Source organism: Notolepis coatsorum (assembly GCF_963971535.1).
Source record: "Notolepis coatsorum genome assembly, chromosome: 1".
Lineage (NCBI taxonomy): Eukaryota > Metazoa > Chordata > Actinopteri > Aulopiformes > Paralepididae > Notolepis > Notolepis coatsorum.
Window position 1 is genome coordinate 311,760,130 of NC_140165.1, and position 14,011 is coordinate 311,774,140.

Here is a 14,011-nt window from a genome sequence, read left to right on the forward strand (position 1 = left end):
TTACCGATACCGATATTCCGATATTGTCCAACTCTTAATTTCCGATACCGATATCAACCGATACCGATATATGCAGGGTTTCCCCCCCCAAAAAAACGGAATAATTTCAGGTAACTAATAATTTCACTGGATATATATATAACAAATATTGTTATTGTTTTTTTTTTAACCGATACCGATATTTTCCGATATCACATTTTACTGCCAATATCGGCCGATAATATCGGTCAGCCGATAATATCGGACATCCCTAATTGTGACTAATAATAAACAAACTTGAAACTTGAACCATGCTGCCTGAATTTCCCCAAGGGGATGAATAAAGGAATATCTTATCTTAGCCAATTTAATACAACACACATCACATATATATATATTCAATATGTTTACCTGGTCACCCAGAGAGTTCCCTCTCCTACACAGGCCTCCAAATATAGCAACTCGCATCTGCGGAAAACGGCCCCAACGGTTGCTTCCTAAAAGCACATTCCATTGGGTCACCGCGCGACATGTCCCAACTCTATCCTTCAATCTTTACACAACAGACTGCTGATCAGATGGCCTAAAGACACATACACTTAAAGACAAGCACCCTCCCCAAATCTTCAAGGTCACCACACCAGCCTATAAATACGTATGCGTCTAAGCTGAAGGCCTTCTTCAGCGTGTCTCTTGCCAGATTGCTGTGTGTACTCTGTAACTGGATTGCTCCTGCACTGATCAGCAGTGTTGCAATAAAAACACATAACCGGTTTCTTAATAACCATCCGTTTCAACCAAGACTCTTTTTGTTTCACTTTACGCTCCACCAGTCAGCAGTTATCTTACAGTACCAAGTCTCTAGGAGTGCATGCATGTTTGGCCTAGGAGTGGCCCTGGAGGGAATCGAACCCTTAACCCTTTCACTGCCACACTACAGAAGGTTAACCCTTTACTACCACATGATAGTAAAGGGTTAACCTTATGTGTAGTCGTGTGGCAGTGAAAGGGTTAACCGGCTGTTGTGTGGCAGTGAAAGGGTTAACATTCTGTGTATTGTCGCAGTGAAAAGGGTTAACCGTTTGGTAGTGCGGCAGTGAAAAGGGTTAATAACCATCCGTTTCAACCAAAACTCTTTTTGTTTCACTTTACGCTCCACCAGTCAGCAGTTATCTTACAGTACCAAGTCTCTAGGAGTGCGTGCATGTTTGGCCTCCTAGGTGGCCCTGGGGGGAATCGAACCCTTAACCCTGGCGGTTATGTTTGTGCCACGCTCTAACCACTGAGCTACAGGACAAACAAAAATAGCATTTGGTTTTTATGCTTTTATCCAAAACAACGGCCCATGCGGTACCTGGTGTGTCGATGATGTTGATGTTGTGATCCTTCCACATGGTGTACGTGGCGGCTGACTGGATGGTGATGCCTCTCTGCCTCTCCAGCTCCATAGAGTCCATGGTGGCGCCGACACCATCTTTCCCCTTCACCTGGGGATGAAAGACCCGAGCAGGGGCAACGCTTGTGAGTTATTCACAGGTGAGCAACACGAGACAACCGGAGAGTACCGGTGGCAGCAACACGAGACAACCGGAGAGTACCGGTGACAATAACACGAGACAACCGGAGAGAGTACCGGTGACAGCAACACGAGACAACCGGAGAGTACCGGTGGCAGCAACACGAGACAACCGGAGAGAGTACCGGTGACAGCAACACGGGACAACCGGAGAGAGTACCGGTGACAGCAACACGAGACAACCGGAGAGAGTACCGGTGACAGCAACACGAGACAACCGGAGAGTACCGGTGACAGCAACACGAGACAACCGGAGAGTACCGGTGACAGCAACACGAGACAACCGGAGAGAGTACCGGTGACAGCAACACGAGACAACCGGAGGGTACCGGTGACAGCAACACGAGACAACCGGTGAGTACCGGTGACAGCAACACGAGACAACCGGAGAGTACCGGTGGCAGCAACACGAGACAACCGGAGAGTACCGGTGACAGCAACACGAGACAACCGGAGAGTACCGGTGACAGCAACACGAGACAACCGGAGAGTACCGGTGACAGCAACACGAGACAACCGGAGAGTACTGGTGACAGCAACACGAGACAACCGGAGAGTACCGGTGACAGCAACAACACGAGACAACCGGAGAGTACCGGTGACAGCAACACGAGACAACCGGAGAGTACCGGTGACAGCAACACGAGACAACCGGAGAGAGTACCGGTGACGGCAACACGAGACAACCGGAGAGTACCGGTGACAGCAACACGAGACAACCGGAGAGTACCGGTGACAGCAACACGAGACAACCGGAGAGTACCGGTGACAGCAACACGAGACAACCGGAGAGTACCGGTGACAGCAACACGAGACAACCGGAGAGTACCGGTGACAGCAACACGAGACAACCGGAGAGTACCGGTGACAGCAACACGGGACAACCGGAGAGTACCGGTGACAGCAACACGGGACAACCGGAGAGTACCGGTGGCAGCAACACGAGACAACCGGAGAGAGTACCGGTGACAACAACACGAGACAACCGGAGGAGAGTACCGGTGACAGCAACACGAGACAACCGGAGAGTACCGGTGACAGCAACACGAGACAACCGGAGAGTACCGGTGGTGACAGCAACACGAGACAACCGGAGAGTACCGGTGACAGCAAGACAGAGAACATGAAGAAGAAGAAGTCTTTATTTGTCACGCAGCAAACACACACGTGTAAGACGGGCAACACACAGGAACACACATCACACACACACATGCATCGGGTCGCCGATGAAAGGCCTCTCTGCACTTGACCCATCCCTAAAATATACAAAAATAAAACTGATAAAATGTTGTGTAATCTGTCAAGCCAGCAGCAGCAAGCAATAGACCTATCTCAAACCCTGCCCCTTTTCTTGATCCTCCAATCACAGCTGTCGCTTACCTCGGACTTCCTCGTACAAACAGAGGTAAGCGACAGCTGTGATTGGAGGATCAAGAAAAGAGGGCAGGGTTTTGAGACAGGTCCATTGTCAACAGACATCCGACAAAACAAACAACAATGTCGGCCTAGAGGGCAAAAGCCATGGTAGCTTCTCCTAGTTGGCAGATAATTGCCCGCGTGGACAGTAATGTTCACAATATGATTTTGTGTAAGCCTGACCCGACTGTCATCAATCTCCCGTGCCTCGTTTGCGTTTGTAGGGGCGACAGTGGCTCAGGAGGTAGAGCGGTCGCCTGGCGATCGGAAAGGTTCCCGGTTCGATTCCCGCTCCTCCCGGGCAGGCAGCGCGTCAAAGTGTCCTTGAGCAAGACGATTAACCCCCTAATTGCTCCCGTTGAGCAGGTCGGCATCTTGCATGGTCGCCTCCGCCGTCGGTGTGTGAATGTGTCAGTGAATGGGTAAATTGTGAGGAACAAATTGTAAAGCGCTTTGGAAAAAAGCTGCTATATTATAAATGCACCATTTACCATTTATGTGGCTGTCGCTGCTGGAATTTAGTAAGGACTCTGGTGCGTCTGGGCATATCCACCGGCTATGGTAACGGTCATATCTGGCCCACCACCACAAGCATAAACCGGTGTGTTTAATGGTGCGGATGACACCAGTCGGTGATCCTTCCTATGACCAGGGATTAAAGCAAAAAAAAATCTCCTGACTGAACTTTTTTTCAGGCCAAGTCATATTCTTATTTTAACCTCCACTGTATTTTTTTTATAGCGTTAGCGTTTTAAGGGAGCCTACTTGTTTCGGTTTCGTCGATAATCCAATGTACAGTTACCCCCCTCCACCCAACCTCCTCCAATGTACAGTTTCTTCATCAAATGTATATACTCTTTTTTAGACTCTTATTGTATCACAAACAATACTGTATTTGTAAATCTGGTATGTCATAAATGTATAGATGTAGGCAGCAGTATTGTCCATCTGTATGTCATGTATGTCATATATGTTATGATGAATTGAAAATGGGGGACCCTGATGTAAACAAGACGAAAGTCTTTCTCTGGTCTGCATCCCCTTAACAATTGTGTGTATTGAGCTGTACTGTATTATGCGACATTATGCTCGCCAATGACTGCTTGGCGCGGCCGCACAAAAAAAAAAAAAAGGTCATTTTTCATGATATTTGACGCCTCCGATTGGCTCAGGTTAAAATCCGTCACGACTCCGAATCAAATGACTGAACTCCAAATAAAATGGACGGATATCCGTCTCAAGACGGAACGCTTTAATGCCTGCCTATGACACAGGGTGGACTGCTTCTTGTGTGCATGTAGTCGACAAATTAGGTTGAAGACATGTCACAAATACTAACATCTCTATACTTTTCTAGCAGATTTAGCACACTAGCACACAAACACCACCAGTAGTATGAATAACAACAACGCTGAAGATCCAGTGGTTGCTTACTTCGTGGATCTCTGCTATCCTGCCGGTGTAGAACAGCACACGCTCGGTCAGGGTGGTTTTCCCGGAGTCGATGTGTGCAGAGATCCCGATGTTGCGGATCCGCTCATTGGGGACGAGTGCAGAGGAGCTGCATGCCCGACAGCTATTGATGAGTACCTGTGGGTTGTTGGGGAAAAATTTACACGTAGTAGTTAGTTTTCAGCAGGTATTGGGGTCTATTTACTTTAATACACAATACTTCGGACTGCTGCTGACTAACCTTCTTACCGTCTTCTACTATCATCATGCACTCTTCCTAATGTACTAATATGTCTTAACAATTGTACTAATATCCCCTTAACAATTGTGTGTATTGAGCTGGCCTGTACTGTATTGTACCCATTCAACAATCTGTTAATAAAGTTTTCAATCAATCAATCAAACTCTGCTACTATGCACTCAACACTGCAGCACTCAAGTTTCAACACTGTTTGGTGAACCTTGTTACCCTTCCTGCTGACCTGTCGTGCAGAACTTGTAGGTCGCTTTGGATAAAAGCGTTATGTAAATGTTAATGACAGAGCATTTAGGCTGAACATATGATGAATTGAAAATGGGGGGGGGACCCTGATGTAAACAAGACGAAAGTCTCTCTCTGGTCTGCATTGATTGATTGATTGATTGATTGATTGATTGATTGAAAACTTTATTAACAGATTGCAGAATGGGTACAATACAGTACAGCTCAATACACACAATTGTTATGGGGATGCAGACCAGAGAAAGACTTTCGTCTTGTTTACATCAGGGTCCCCCATTTTCAATTCACGCTGTACTGTACTGTACCCATTCTGCAATCTGTTAATACAATTTTCAATCAATCACAACGTGGTGAGGTTTGGTGTCAGATCTCGACACCAACAGTGGTGTCACCTGTTTAAGAGATCTTTCGACTTACGTTAGCTAGCTAGTTGCTACGTTACCTTCTTTATGGTGAGGGTTCTGGGTGCCAGAACATGCGCTCTTCCCAAGGCAAGCCCTGCTTTTAATACTCTCATGTTGCCGGTCGGTGGGCAACAGGGAGGTCGGCTTGGTTTCCACAGCAGCCCCGAACAGAACAACACTGGATGTCAGTCAGTCACCCCGGGTTGAAAGTCACGCCGGTCCAAGTCGGTGCCGCTGTGACGCGTGACACGTTACTTCCGGGTCTACGGAATGCCAGGGTAGTCAAAAAAAACTAAAAGACGCGCGTGGTTTATTATCCAGCATTAGCATGGAATCCGGCTTTTTCATCCAAAGATAATTCGTGGTAATGTTCATCTTAATTAAATCGTTTAAAATTTTTACGGAACAGCTCCCAGAGAGAGACTGAGAGACAGTCAAATTAGACTGTTTGAACGCTACCAAAACAGAGAAAGCGCAACACTTCCGGTATGTTGAGCTCATTGGAGAGAGCGGGGCGGGGCGCGAGCGGATACATCTCCGTGTATAACGGATCAAACTCACGAGCTCCATATAACGCGGAAGTGCAGTGGCCGCGACCAGTGACGACGCGCATGGGCAGCAGGGCGGAATAAATCCACCTGCCACAGCACACACATCTCCTTGGCTGCTCTGCTGCTCTGCTGCCGCTTTGTTAGCTGCCTGCTGCCAGAAACATCTGAAAGCAGCCCCCACTCTACCCTGCTGCACACAATAACAACAAGCACAGCGTTCGAGTAAGTAAAATTCAACTGTTATTGTTTTGTTTTCACTTCACGAGTTTGTCTATAGCGGTTTGGTTTGCAAAACACATGTTTGTATTATTATCATCGTCTGGCTTGTCTGTTCAGCTATACCGTTAGCGCTGATGTCAATGTAAGCCAGCTACAGTAGTAATAATAATAATAATAATAATAATAATACACTTTATTTGTATAGCACCTTTCATACAGAAACTGCAGCTCAAAGTGCTTCACAACAGGAAAAAAAGACAGGCATAAAATGAGCACATAAAGTGCAGACATATAAAATCACAGTTTTTCACATTAGGATCTAACATCCCCAACAGGCCACACCTAGTTTATGGTTTGATTCCGTTTTAAATAGTTTTAAATAGACATAGACACATTCACTGAATTGAAAATGGGGGACCCTGATGTAAACAAGACAAACGTCTTTCTCTGGTCTGCATCCCCTTAACAATTGTGTGTATTGAGCCGTACTGTACCCATTCTGCAATCTGTTAAATAAAGTTTTCATTCATTCAGTCACAGTAAGTAAACCCAACTCCCTGCTGATGCTAAACGCCGACAAGTGTGTGAAGTGTTTTGACATGTGCTTCCTCTTTCACTCAACCACACGCTGCCGTTACCTCACCAGCAGCAACAACACACTGCACACAGAGATAAGTCACTCCAGTCCACACCCTCTTTACACACAGTACAAAGATGCATCCCTCACTCGTATTGCACACACAGTAACACACCCTCTTTACAGACGGTACAAAGATGCATCCCCCACTTGTATTGCACACACAGTCAGGGACTCACACACACGACAGTGGACGATGCTGCTGGCGCTCTATGGTAAGTTTGTTCGGAGATTGTACAGTGTTTGTTTCGGTTAAACAATGATTTTTGACTTGATTTCTAATTCTAACTTGTCAACAGGCCAGTATTGTGTGGTTCACATTGTGTTTGGATTATCATGTGATGGGATTGTGTCAGTGGCCCACCACCTCAACAACACCTATTGTACGCCTGCATGGCCATCCTTTTTTAGGGGGGGGGGGTCTCATTGACTTGCCCTTCTTCTGAGGTTTCTTCTGTTTTTATATTAAGGTTTTATGGTAGTTTTTCCTTTATCTTCATTGGTCAGTCAGTAGTAGTAGGTGGTGTTGTTTAGATTTAGTCATTTAGCTGACGCTTTTATCCAAAGCGACTTACAAGTTCTGTACGACGAGTCATCAGGAAGGGCACAGATCTATCAGCTGAGTAACAATGTTCATCAAAGTGTTGAGTGCTACAGTGTAGGTTAGTTAGTTCCAAGCTTAAAAACTTCGGAGATCGGGCCTTCTCTCGCACTGCACCCCGACTCTGGAACTCCCTCCCCCCCCCCCAGTCCATCAGAGACTCCCCTACACTCTCCACCTTCAAAGCTCGCCTCAAAACCCACCTGTTCTCCCTTGCCTTCAACCCCCCCCACCCCTAAACCCCCCCCTCCCCTCCAACCTGATCGATATGTCTCTAGTCTTTTTTTGTGCCATCAGGCTGTCTCCCCCGTTCCCCCCATGGTCTCATGTTCCTTTGTTTTTGTTTCTTTGTTGTTTTGTTTTGTTTCTTTGCTTTCGCCTCTTTGTTTGTACCCCTGCTCCCGACTACTGTCAGCGACTTCGGGTTACTGAGAAGCGCTATATAAATTAAATGAATTATTATTATTATTATTATTTAGTATATTAGGACAAGTGGATGACAACATGGTTAGTTAGGGTTAGATTTTCTTTTTTACGTGTTGTGGTGTATGTATTGTGGTATTGGGAAAGGCTGTACAAATCAAATGGACTTGATTAGCTGCAACGCCATCTCTGCACAGAGCGGAGACAGAGCTGATGTCTGGCTAGCGGTGTGTTTTGGGTTGTCTGGCTGTCAAAGTGGGGTTTGAGGAGTTCAGGGAACTGTGTTGGTTTCCTTTAAAAATGACTTGCATCTATTGTTCCTCATTTAGCCCACTTGGAAATCAGCACAATAGTATAATGAGAGAATGTAGAAGAAAGACTTATTTTCATGACTGAAGCCAGTGTTTAGTCTTTACACAGTTCTATATCCCACCTACTTATGGACCCGTACCATTATGCCCTGTTTTCGGTTTTGGGGATGAGTGGTTCTAGTAGTTCAATTACTATTTTAACAAAAAAAAATGTTTAACTACATTCAATCATAATAATAATAATACATTTTATTTATAAGGCGCCTTTCAGGACACTCAAGGTCACCGTACAACAATTTAAAAACAGTTCATTAACAATCACAATACATTTAAAAAATTAAATAAAATCAGACATACGCCTGCCTAAACAGGTGGGTTTTGAATGGCATGATGGAGTCAATGTTCCTGATGTCGGGGGGGGGGGAGTTCCAGAGGCGGGGGGCAGAGCAGCTGAAGGCTCTTGACCCCATGGTGGACAGACGGGCTGTGGGGACGGTCAGGTCAGGTTGATGGAGGAGGCAGACCTGAGGGACCGGGTGGAAATGTTGATGTGGAGGAGGTCGGACGGGTATGGAGGGGCGAGGTTATGGATGGCCTTGAATGTATGGAGGAGGATCTTGTAGTCTATGCGGTGTTTAATGGGAAGCCAGTGTAGTTGGCGTAGGACGGGGGTGATGTGACTGAGTGATGACAGGGGTTCTGGTGATTATACGGGCAGCAGCGTTCTGGACCAGTTGGAGCTTATGGAGGAGTTTGTGGGGGAGACCAAAGAGAAGGGAGTTGCAATAATCCAAGCGGGAAGTGACAAGGGAGTGGACCAGGATTGCGGCGCTGTTGGGGGTGAGTGAAGTGCGGAGGCGGTTGATGTTGCGAAGGTGGAAGTAGGCGGACCGGATGGACAACAATCGCGTGTTGCGTTTGAGTTTTTTCAGTAGTTAATGACGTTGGGTCATATAGTTAAAAGTATATATTACTTTGGGTCATATAGTACTTAAAGTAGCCTACTTTGGGTCATGTATTTAAAAGGTTGATTGCAACCTAAAACTGGTCCTTGTCCTCCTTAAAACACATCCAAAAGGAATGCTGAAGACAGTGAGGTTTTGCCTGCCCTGATGAGCCGAACTTTACGGTGTCAGTTCAGATTTCGCTCCATGTAGCCTCATTATGTGACATTGGCCATATTCACATGGTGTCCATTTTGCTCTTATGTCATGCTTGGGTTGGGTTCCTTGCTCTTATGTCATGCTCAGTTTGGCTTCCTTTTCCTTGGAAATTATCGTCATGTGAATATGGTCAATTCCAAACTCTTTGTTTTGTAATCATTTTCTGCTTCTAATAACTATGCTACTTTTTCCAAGTGGTTTGATTCATAGGCTATATCTTTTTTTGCGTATTTGAGATTTAGTTTAATTTATTTTATTATGAAGTAGGCTGGTTATAGATTTAGTTTCATTTCTTTCATTATGAAGTAGTCATAGATTTAATTACATTTATTTCATTATGAAGTAGGCTAGTTATAGATTTAGTTACATTTACTTCATTATGAAGTAGGCTAGTGGTAGTTTAATGTAATGTCTTTCATTATGATGAAGTAGGCTGGTTAGTAGTTTAGTGTAATGTCTTTAATTATGAAGTAGGCTGGTTAGTAGTTTAATTTAATGCCTTTCATTATGAAGTAGGCCAGTTATTAGTTGAATGCCTTTCATTGTGAAGTAGGCTGGTTAGTCATTTTATAAACTAAGTTTTTTTAGAGTAGCTTCCCAACACCGATTGTCTTTTATTATTCAAAATAAAAGAACACTTCTTGTCACTGTGAAATTCTAAAGGTCCTGAGCTAATATACAGTCTTTAATATCCATGTTTGCGTTCCTGGCATGTAGAAAATAAAAAATCCGTGGTACCATTTTGTGAACAGTTTTGTTTACTTTAATGTAGCTAACTGGCTTCTCTTGGCTCTATTTACAGTGATCCAACTATATAGGTATTTGTGTTAATCTTGGGAATCTTCTATTATTCGATAACCATAGATGGAACTTCCCTTAAAAAATTCTGCGCATGTGTGTGTGACTGTCAGTTTAAAGCATGTACAGTACAGGTCAGTGGTCACTGTATCAACATGGCACAAGGGCTGCTTTCAGTCCTGTGTGAGTCATGCCTCGTGCCTTATTTCCCTTTTATGCAAGATTGAGTGAGTGTGTGTGGTGTACTCATGCATCCTATGAGCTATTCTTTCCTTTGTAATCCTTCCTGCCTCATTTCCTGTCTCTGAACATTCCTTCCTGACAGCAGCGTTCGTTACTGCAGCGCTGTCATCACGCTGGTCCCATTCTGACTGGACACAATAGAAATAACGTATCATATGTATAGTCTTTTGTCTGTGCGCTTTGTCTGCGTCTACCTTCCTGGGAAGCCTGTGTTGTGTAACGGGGCCAGTAGGTAGGCTACTCTTTTTTCTCATTTGATGGAAAACAAAACGACCAAAACATTTTTTAAAGGGATAGTTCAGATTTTTTTGGAACCGTAGTAGACTTATTTCCTAGTTAACAATGATGACTGTTGATTGGTAGAGGGTCCCTTCTCGTTTGTACATGAATTTCCCAGAATCTCCCCAAGGGGATCAATGAAGGAATATCTTCTCTTATCTTGTGCTGACTGACGCTCACTGAAATCTAGACATACGGACTTGTACAGACAAGTTTGACTACGTTGACTTTTGCATTAGCTTGTGGCTAACTAGCCGGAGCTAGTATGAGGATGGAACAAGCATCGATTGTGCTGAGAAAAGATTCCCATCAGTACAGACGGCATCATTGGTGTGTAGGAATACTAGGAAACAGGGCTAGTGTACATTTACATTTACATTTAGTCATTTAGCTGACGCTTTTATCCAAAGCGACTTACAAGTTCTGTACGACAAGCCATCAGGAAGGGCACAACTCTATCAGCTGAGCAGCTGTACGATATATAAGAGCAGGATAGTAGTAGTAGTAGTAGTAGTCGTTTTATTCAGTTATCACACACAATACAAGTTCAAGTTTCTTTATTAGTTGTCATACAGAAGTACAGAATACTTTTATACAAAATGCTTCTTTCTGTTACGCTCCAGAGACTGTGCTAGACAAAAAAGATAAGTATAAAATAAGTATAGCAGTATAAAATAGAAGTCACGTACGTAGACGCAAGTGTTCAATATGTACATATGTACAATGTTCAATGCAAAGTAGAAGTAACTGAGTTACCATACAATATACTAATATATTATATAGTGCAAAGCAGAAATGGGATTAGGTACAATTTACAGTAAGGTGTACTGAGGTATGGGTTGTACTAGTGCAAATTCTTTGCCAATAAATATAAAGTGTGTTTACTTAGGTGTTCTAAAGTGTGTGCTGCATTGAGTTGTTTGTTTAAAGTGAGTGTGTGCGTGTGGATGTGTGTGCTGTGAGTGCATCTGATGGTTGTTGTATAGTGTTATTGTTCGTTGAGCAGCCTGATGGCCTGGGGATAGAAGCTTCTTCTGAGTCTTTCTGTGCTTGCCATGAGACTCCGGTATCGCTTGCCTGACCGCAACAGTTCAAAGAGGCAGTTGTTTGGGTGGCTGGAGTCTTTGATAATTCTCTTAGCCTTACCCATGCACCGCTTGTTGTAAATGTTCTGGAGAGTGGGAAGCCCCCCTCCAATTGTGCGTTCGGCTGAACGGGCCACTCTCTGTAGTCTGCTACGGTCTTGTGCGGTGCTATTCCCAAACCAGGAGGTGATATTGCCAGTCAGGATGCTCTCTATTGTACATGAGTAGAAGTTCTTAAGGATCTTCTGACTGACTTGGAACTTCCTTAGGCGCCTGAGGAAGTAGAGGCGTTGCCGTGCCTTCCTCACAACACTGTCAATGTGTGTGGTCCATGTAAAGTCCTCGGATATGTGGACTCCAAGGTACTTAAAACTGTTCACTCTCGATGCTGAGGGGGCTGTAGTCCCTGACCCCCGACCTCCTAAAGTCCACAATCATCTACTTTGTTTTGCTGACGTTCAGGGAGAGGCTGTTCTCTAGTCTTGACACCATCCCGCTAGGACCTTGACCTCTTCCAGGTAGGCCCTCTCGTCGTTTGCAGAGATCAGGCCCACCACTACTGTGTCGTCAGCAAATTTGATGATTGTGTTGTTCCGCTGTGCCACACAGTCATGTGTGTACAGGGAGTAGAGGAGGGGACTCAGAACACAGCCCTGGGGGGGCCCTATGTTGAGGGTGATGGATGAGGAGGTGCAGTTGCCTGCTCTCACCACCTGGGGTCTGCCCGTCAGGAAGTCCAAGACCCACTGGCAGAGGTCATAGTTCAAGCCCAGGTCCCTGAGCTTGGCTATGAGTTTGGAGGGGACTATGGTATTGAATGCTGAGCTGTAGTCGATGAACAGCATTCTCACATAGTTCCCCTGCCTCTTGTCCAGGTGTGATGCTGCTGTGTGCAGCACATGGGCTATGGCGTCCTTGGTGGACCTGTTGGGGCGATATGCAAATTGCAGGGGGTCCAGGTTGATGGGGAGGGAGGAGCAGATGTAGCCCTTTACTAGCTTCTCAAAGCACTTCATGGCTATAGAGGTGAGAGCTACAGGGCGGTAGTCGTTGAGGCAAGCAGGCTTGGATTTTTACAATATGCACAATCATTCAACAATCTTTTATTTGGCAGTGACTAAAAAGGTACAGGCTGAAGCATAATGCTTATATACAGGCCTCCGGGAGGGTCATCAAAGAGAAGCCGCCTATTCTCGGTCCTTGCCCCACAATGGTGGAACGAACTTCCCACCACAGTTATAGCCGAAACCCGTCCAATCTTCCGCCGTCGACTAAAGACGCACTTCTTCAATCAATATCTGAAATGGTGATAAAAATACCCTAACTAACCTTACTGTCATGCACTTGTCCTAATATACTAACTTACATTTTAGCAATCAACACTTTGATGAACAGCCGTTACTCAGCTGATAGAGTTGTACCCTTCCTGCTGACTTGTCGTACAAAACTTGTAAGTTGCTTTGGATAAATGTATGCTAAATGTAAATGCCTGTCCTATATTCTTAACAAAAGTAAGACTCTAAAACAGTATTCTAAAAAAATTAACAATTTTCTTTTATTTGTAATCTTCAAAAATAGCTATACAAACCTTTTTAATTTTTTTTACCAAAAGCTAATTACTCATTCTTCTTAAAAATGTATATCAGCATTGTTCCACAAGTCCTCCGTTCATGGATGTAGCAGCACTGTCCTAGCTATCAGTGTTTTATTAACCATTGATTCATCTGTGTGTAACGGAAACAAACTATTTGACCTCTCCGGGTTTTAATTTTGTCATTTTAGCTGGACGCTTTTATCCATCTAACCTCTGTACAACAGGTCAGCAGGAAGGGTACAACTCCTTCAGCTAAGTAACAAGTTTTGTTTTATTTGTCACATACCGGTATATAAGGTACATTACAGTGAAATGCTTTGTTCTGTATGAGCCTCCTGAGATTGTGCTTCATACAGTAAAACAAGTAAAAAGAATAAAGACCAAACACTATACAAGAAAATATACAAACTAAAGTACAAAATGCAACAACGTTGAACTCTGGTGCTACAGTCTTGACTCGGTGCACAGTAGGGATGGGTACCGAATTCGGTACTTTTGAGGTACCGAACCGAAACACGTCGGTACTACCGAGTAGCGATTCAAGTGAGATACCAAAAAAAATAAAAAATAATTACCTTTTTTCTTTTCATGTCAACGTTCACACGCACAATATATGCTTACCTAGGATTTGACTTGATTCAACAACAAAGCAGTCGGGGCAATGGCAAGCCGAAAACTGTCGAAATTGTAGTTATTTGAAGTTTGGATTATTTTTTTTACGACTGAGTTAGGTAAATTAAATTTCTTGAGACTAAAGTACCGAAAAAAGGTACCGTTG

General features: G+C 44.4%; 2 protein-coding genes across 3 annotated transcripts in view; one reads left to right on the forward strand and one right to left on the reverse strand.

The window, feature by feature from the left end:
- Positions 1-5,548, reverse strand: part of gfm1 (G elongation factor, mitochondrial 1) — a 50,117-nt gene extending 44,569 nt beyond the window's left edge. Inside the window, exons 1-3 of the mRNA XM_084335454.1 lie at positions 5,368-5,548; positions 4,406-4,561; positions 1,334-1,466 (exon numbers count right to left, since the gene is read on the reverse strand). Of these exons, the coding sequence (XP_084191580.1) occupies positions 1,334-1,466; positions 4,406-4,561; positions 5,368-5,442 (364 nt within the window). The 5' untranslated portion in view covers positions 5,443-5,548. The remainder of the gene's footprint in view (positions 1-1,333; positions 1,467-4,405; positions 4,562-5,367) is intronic.
- A 1,287-nt stretch (positions 5,549-6,835) lies between these two features.
- Positions 6,836-14,011, forward strand: part of itpkcb (inositol-trisphosphate 3-kinase Cb) — a 46,005-nt gene continuing 38,829 nt past the window's right edge. Inside the window, exon 1 of one of the 2 annotated variants that reach the window (XM_084326634.1) lies at positions 6,836-6,951. The gene's annotated coding sequence lies outside the window, so the exon portion shown is untranslated. Of the gene's footprint in view, positions 6,952-8,847; positions 8,912-14,011 lie in introns of those variants that run through there. The other variant, XM_084326635.1, reaches the window with a different exon arrangement.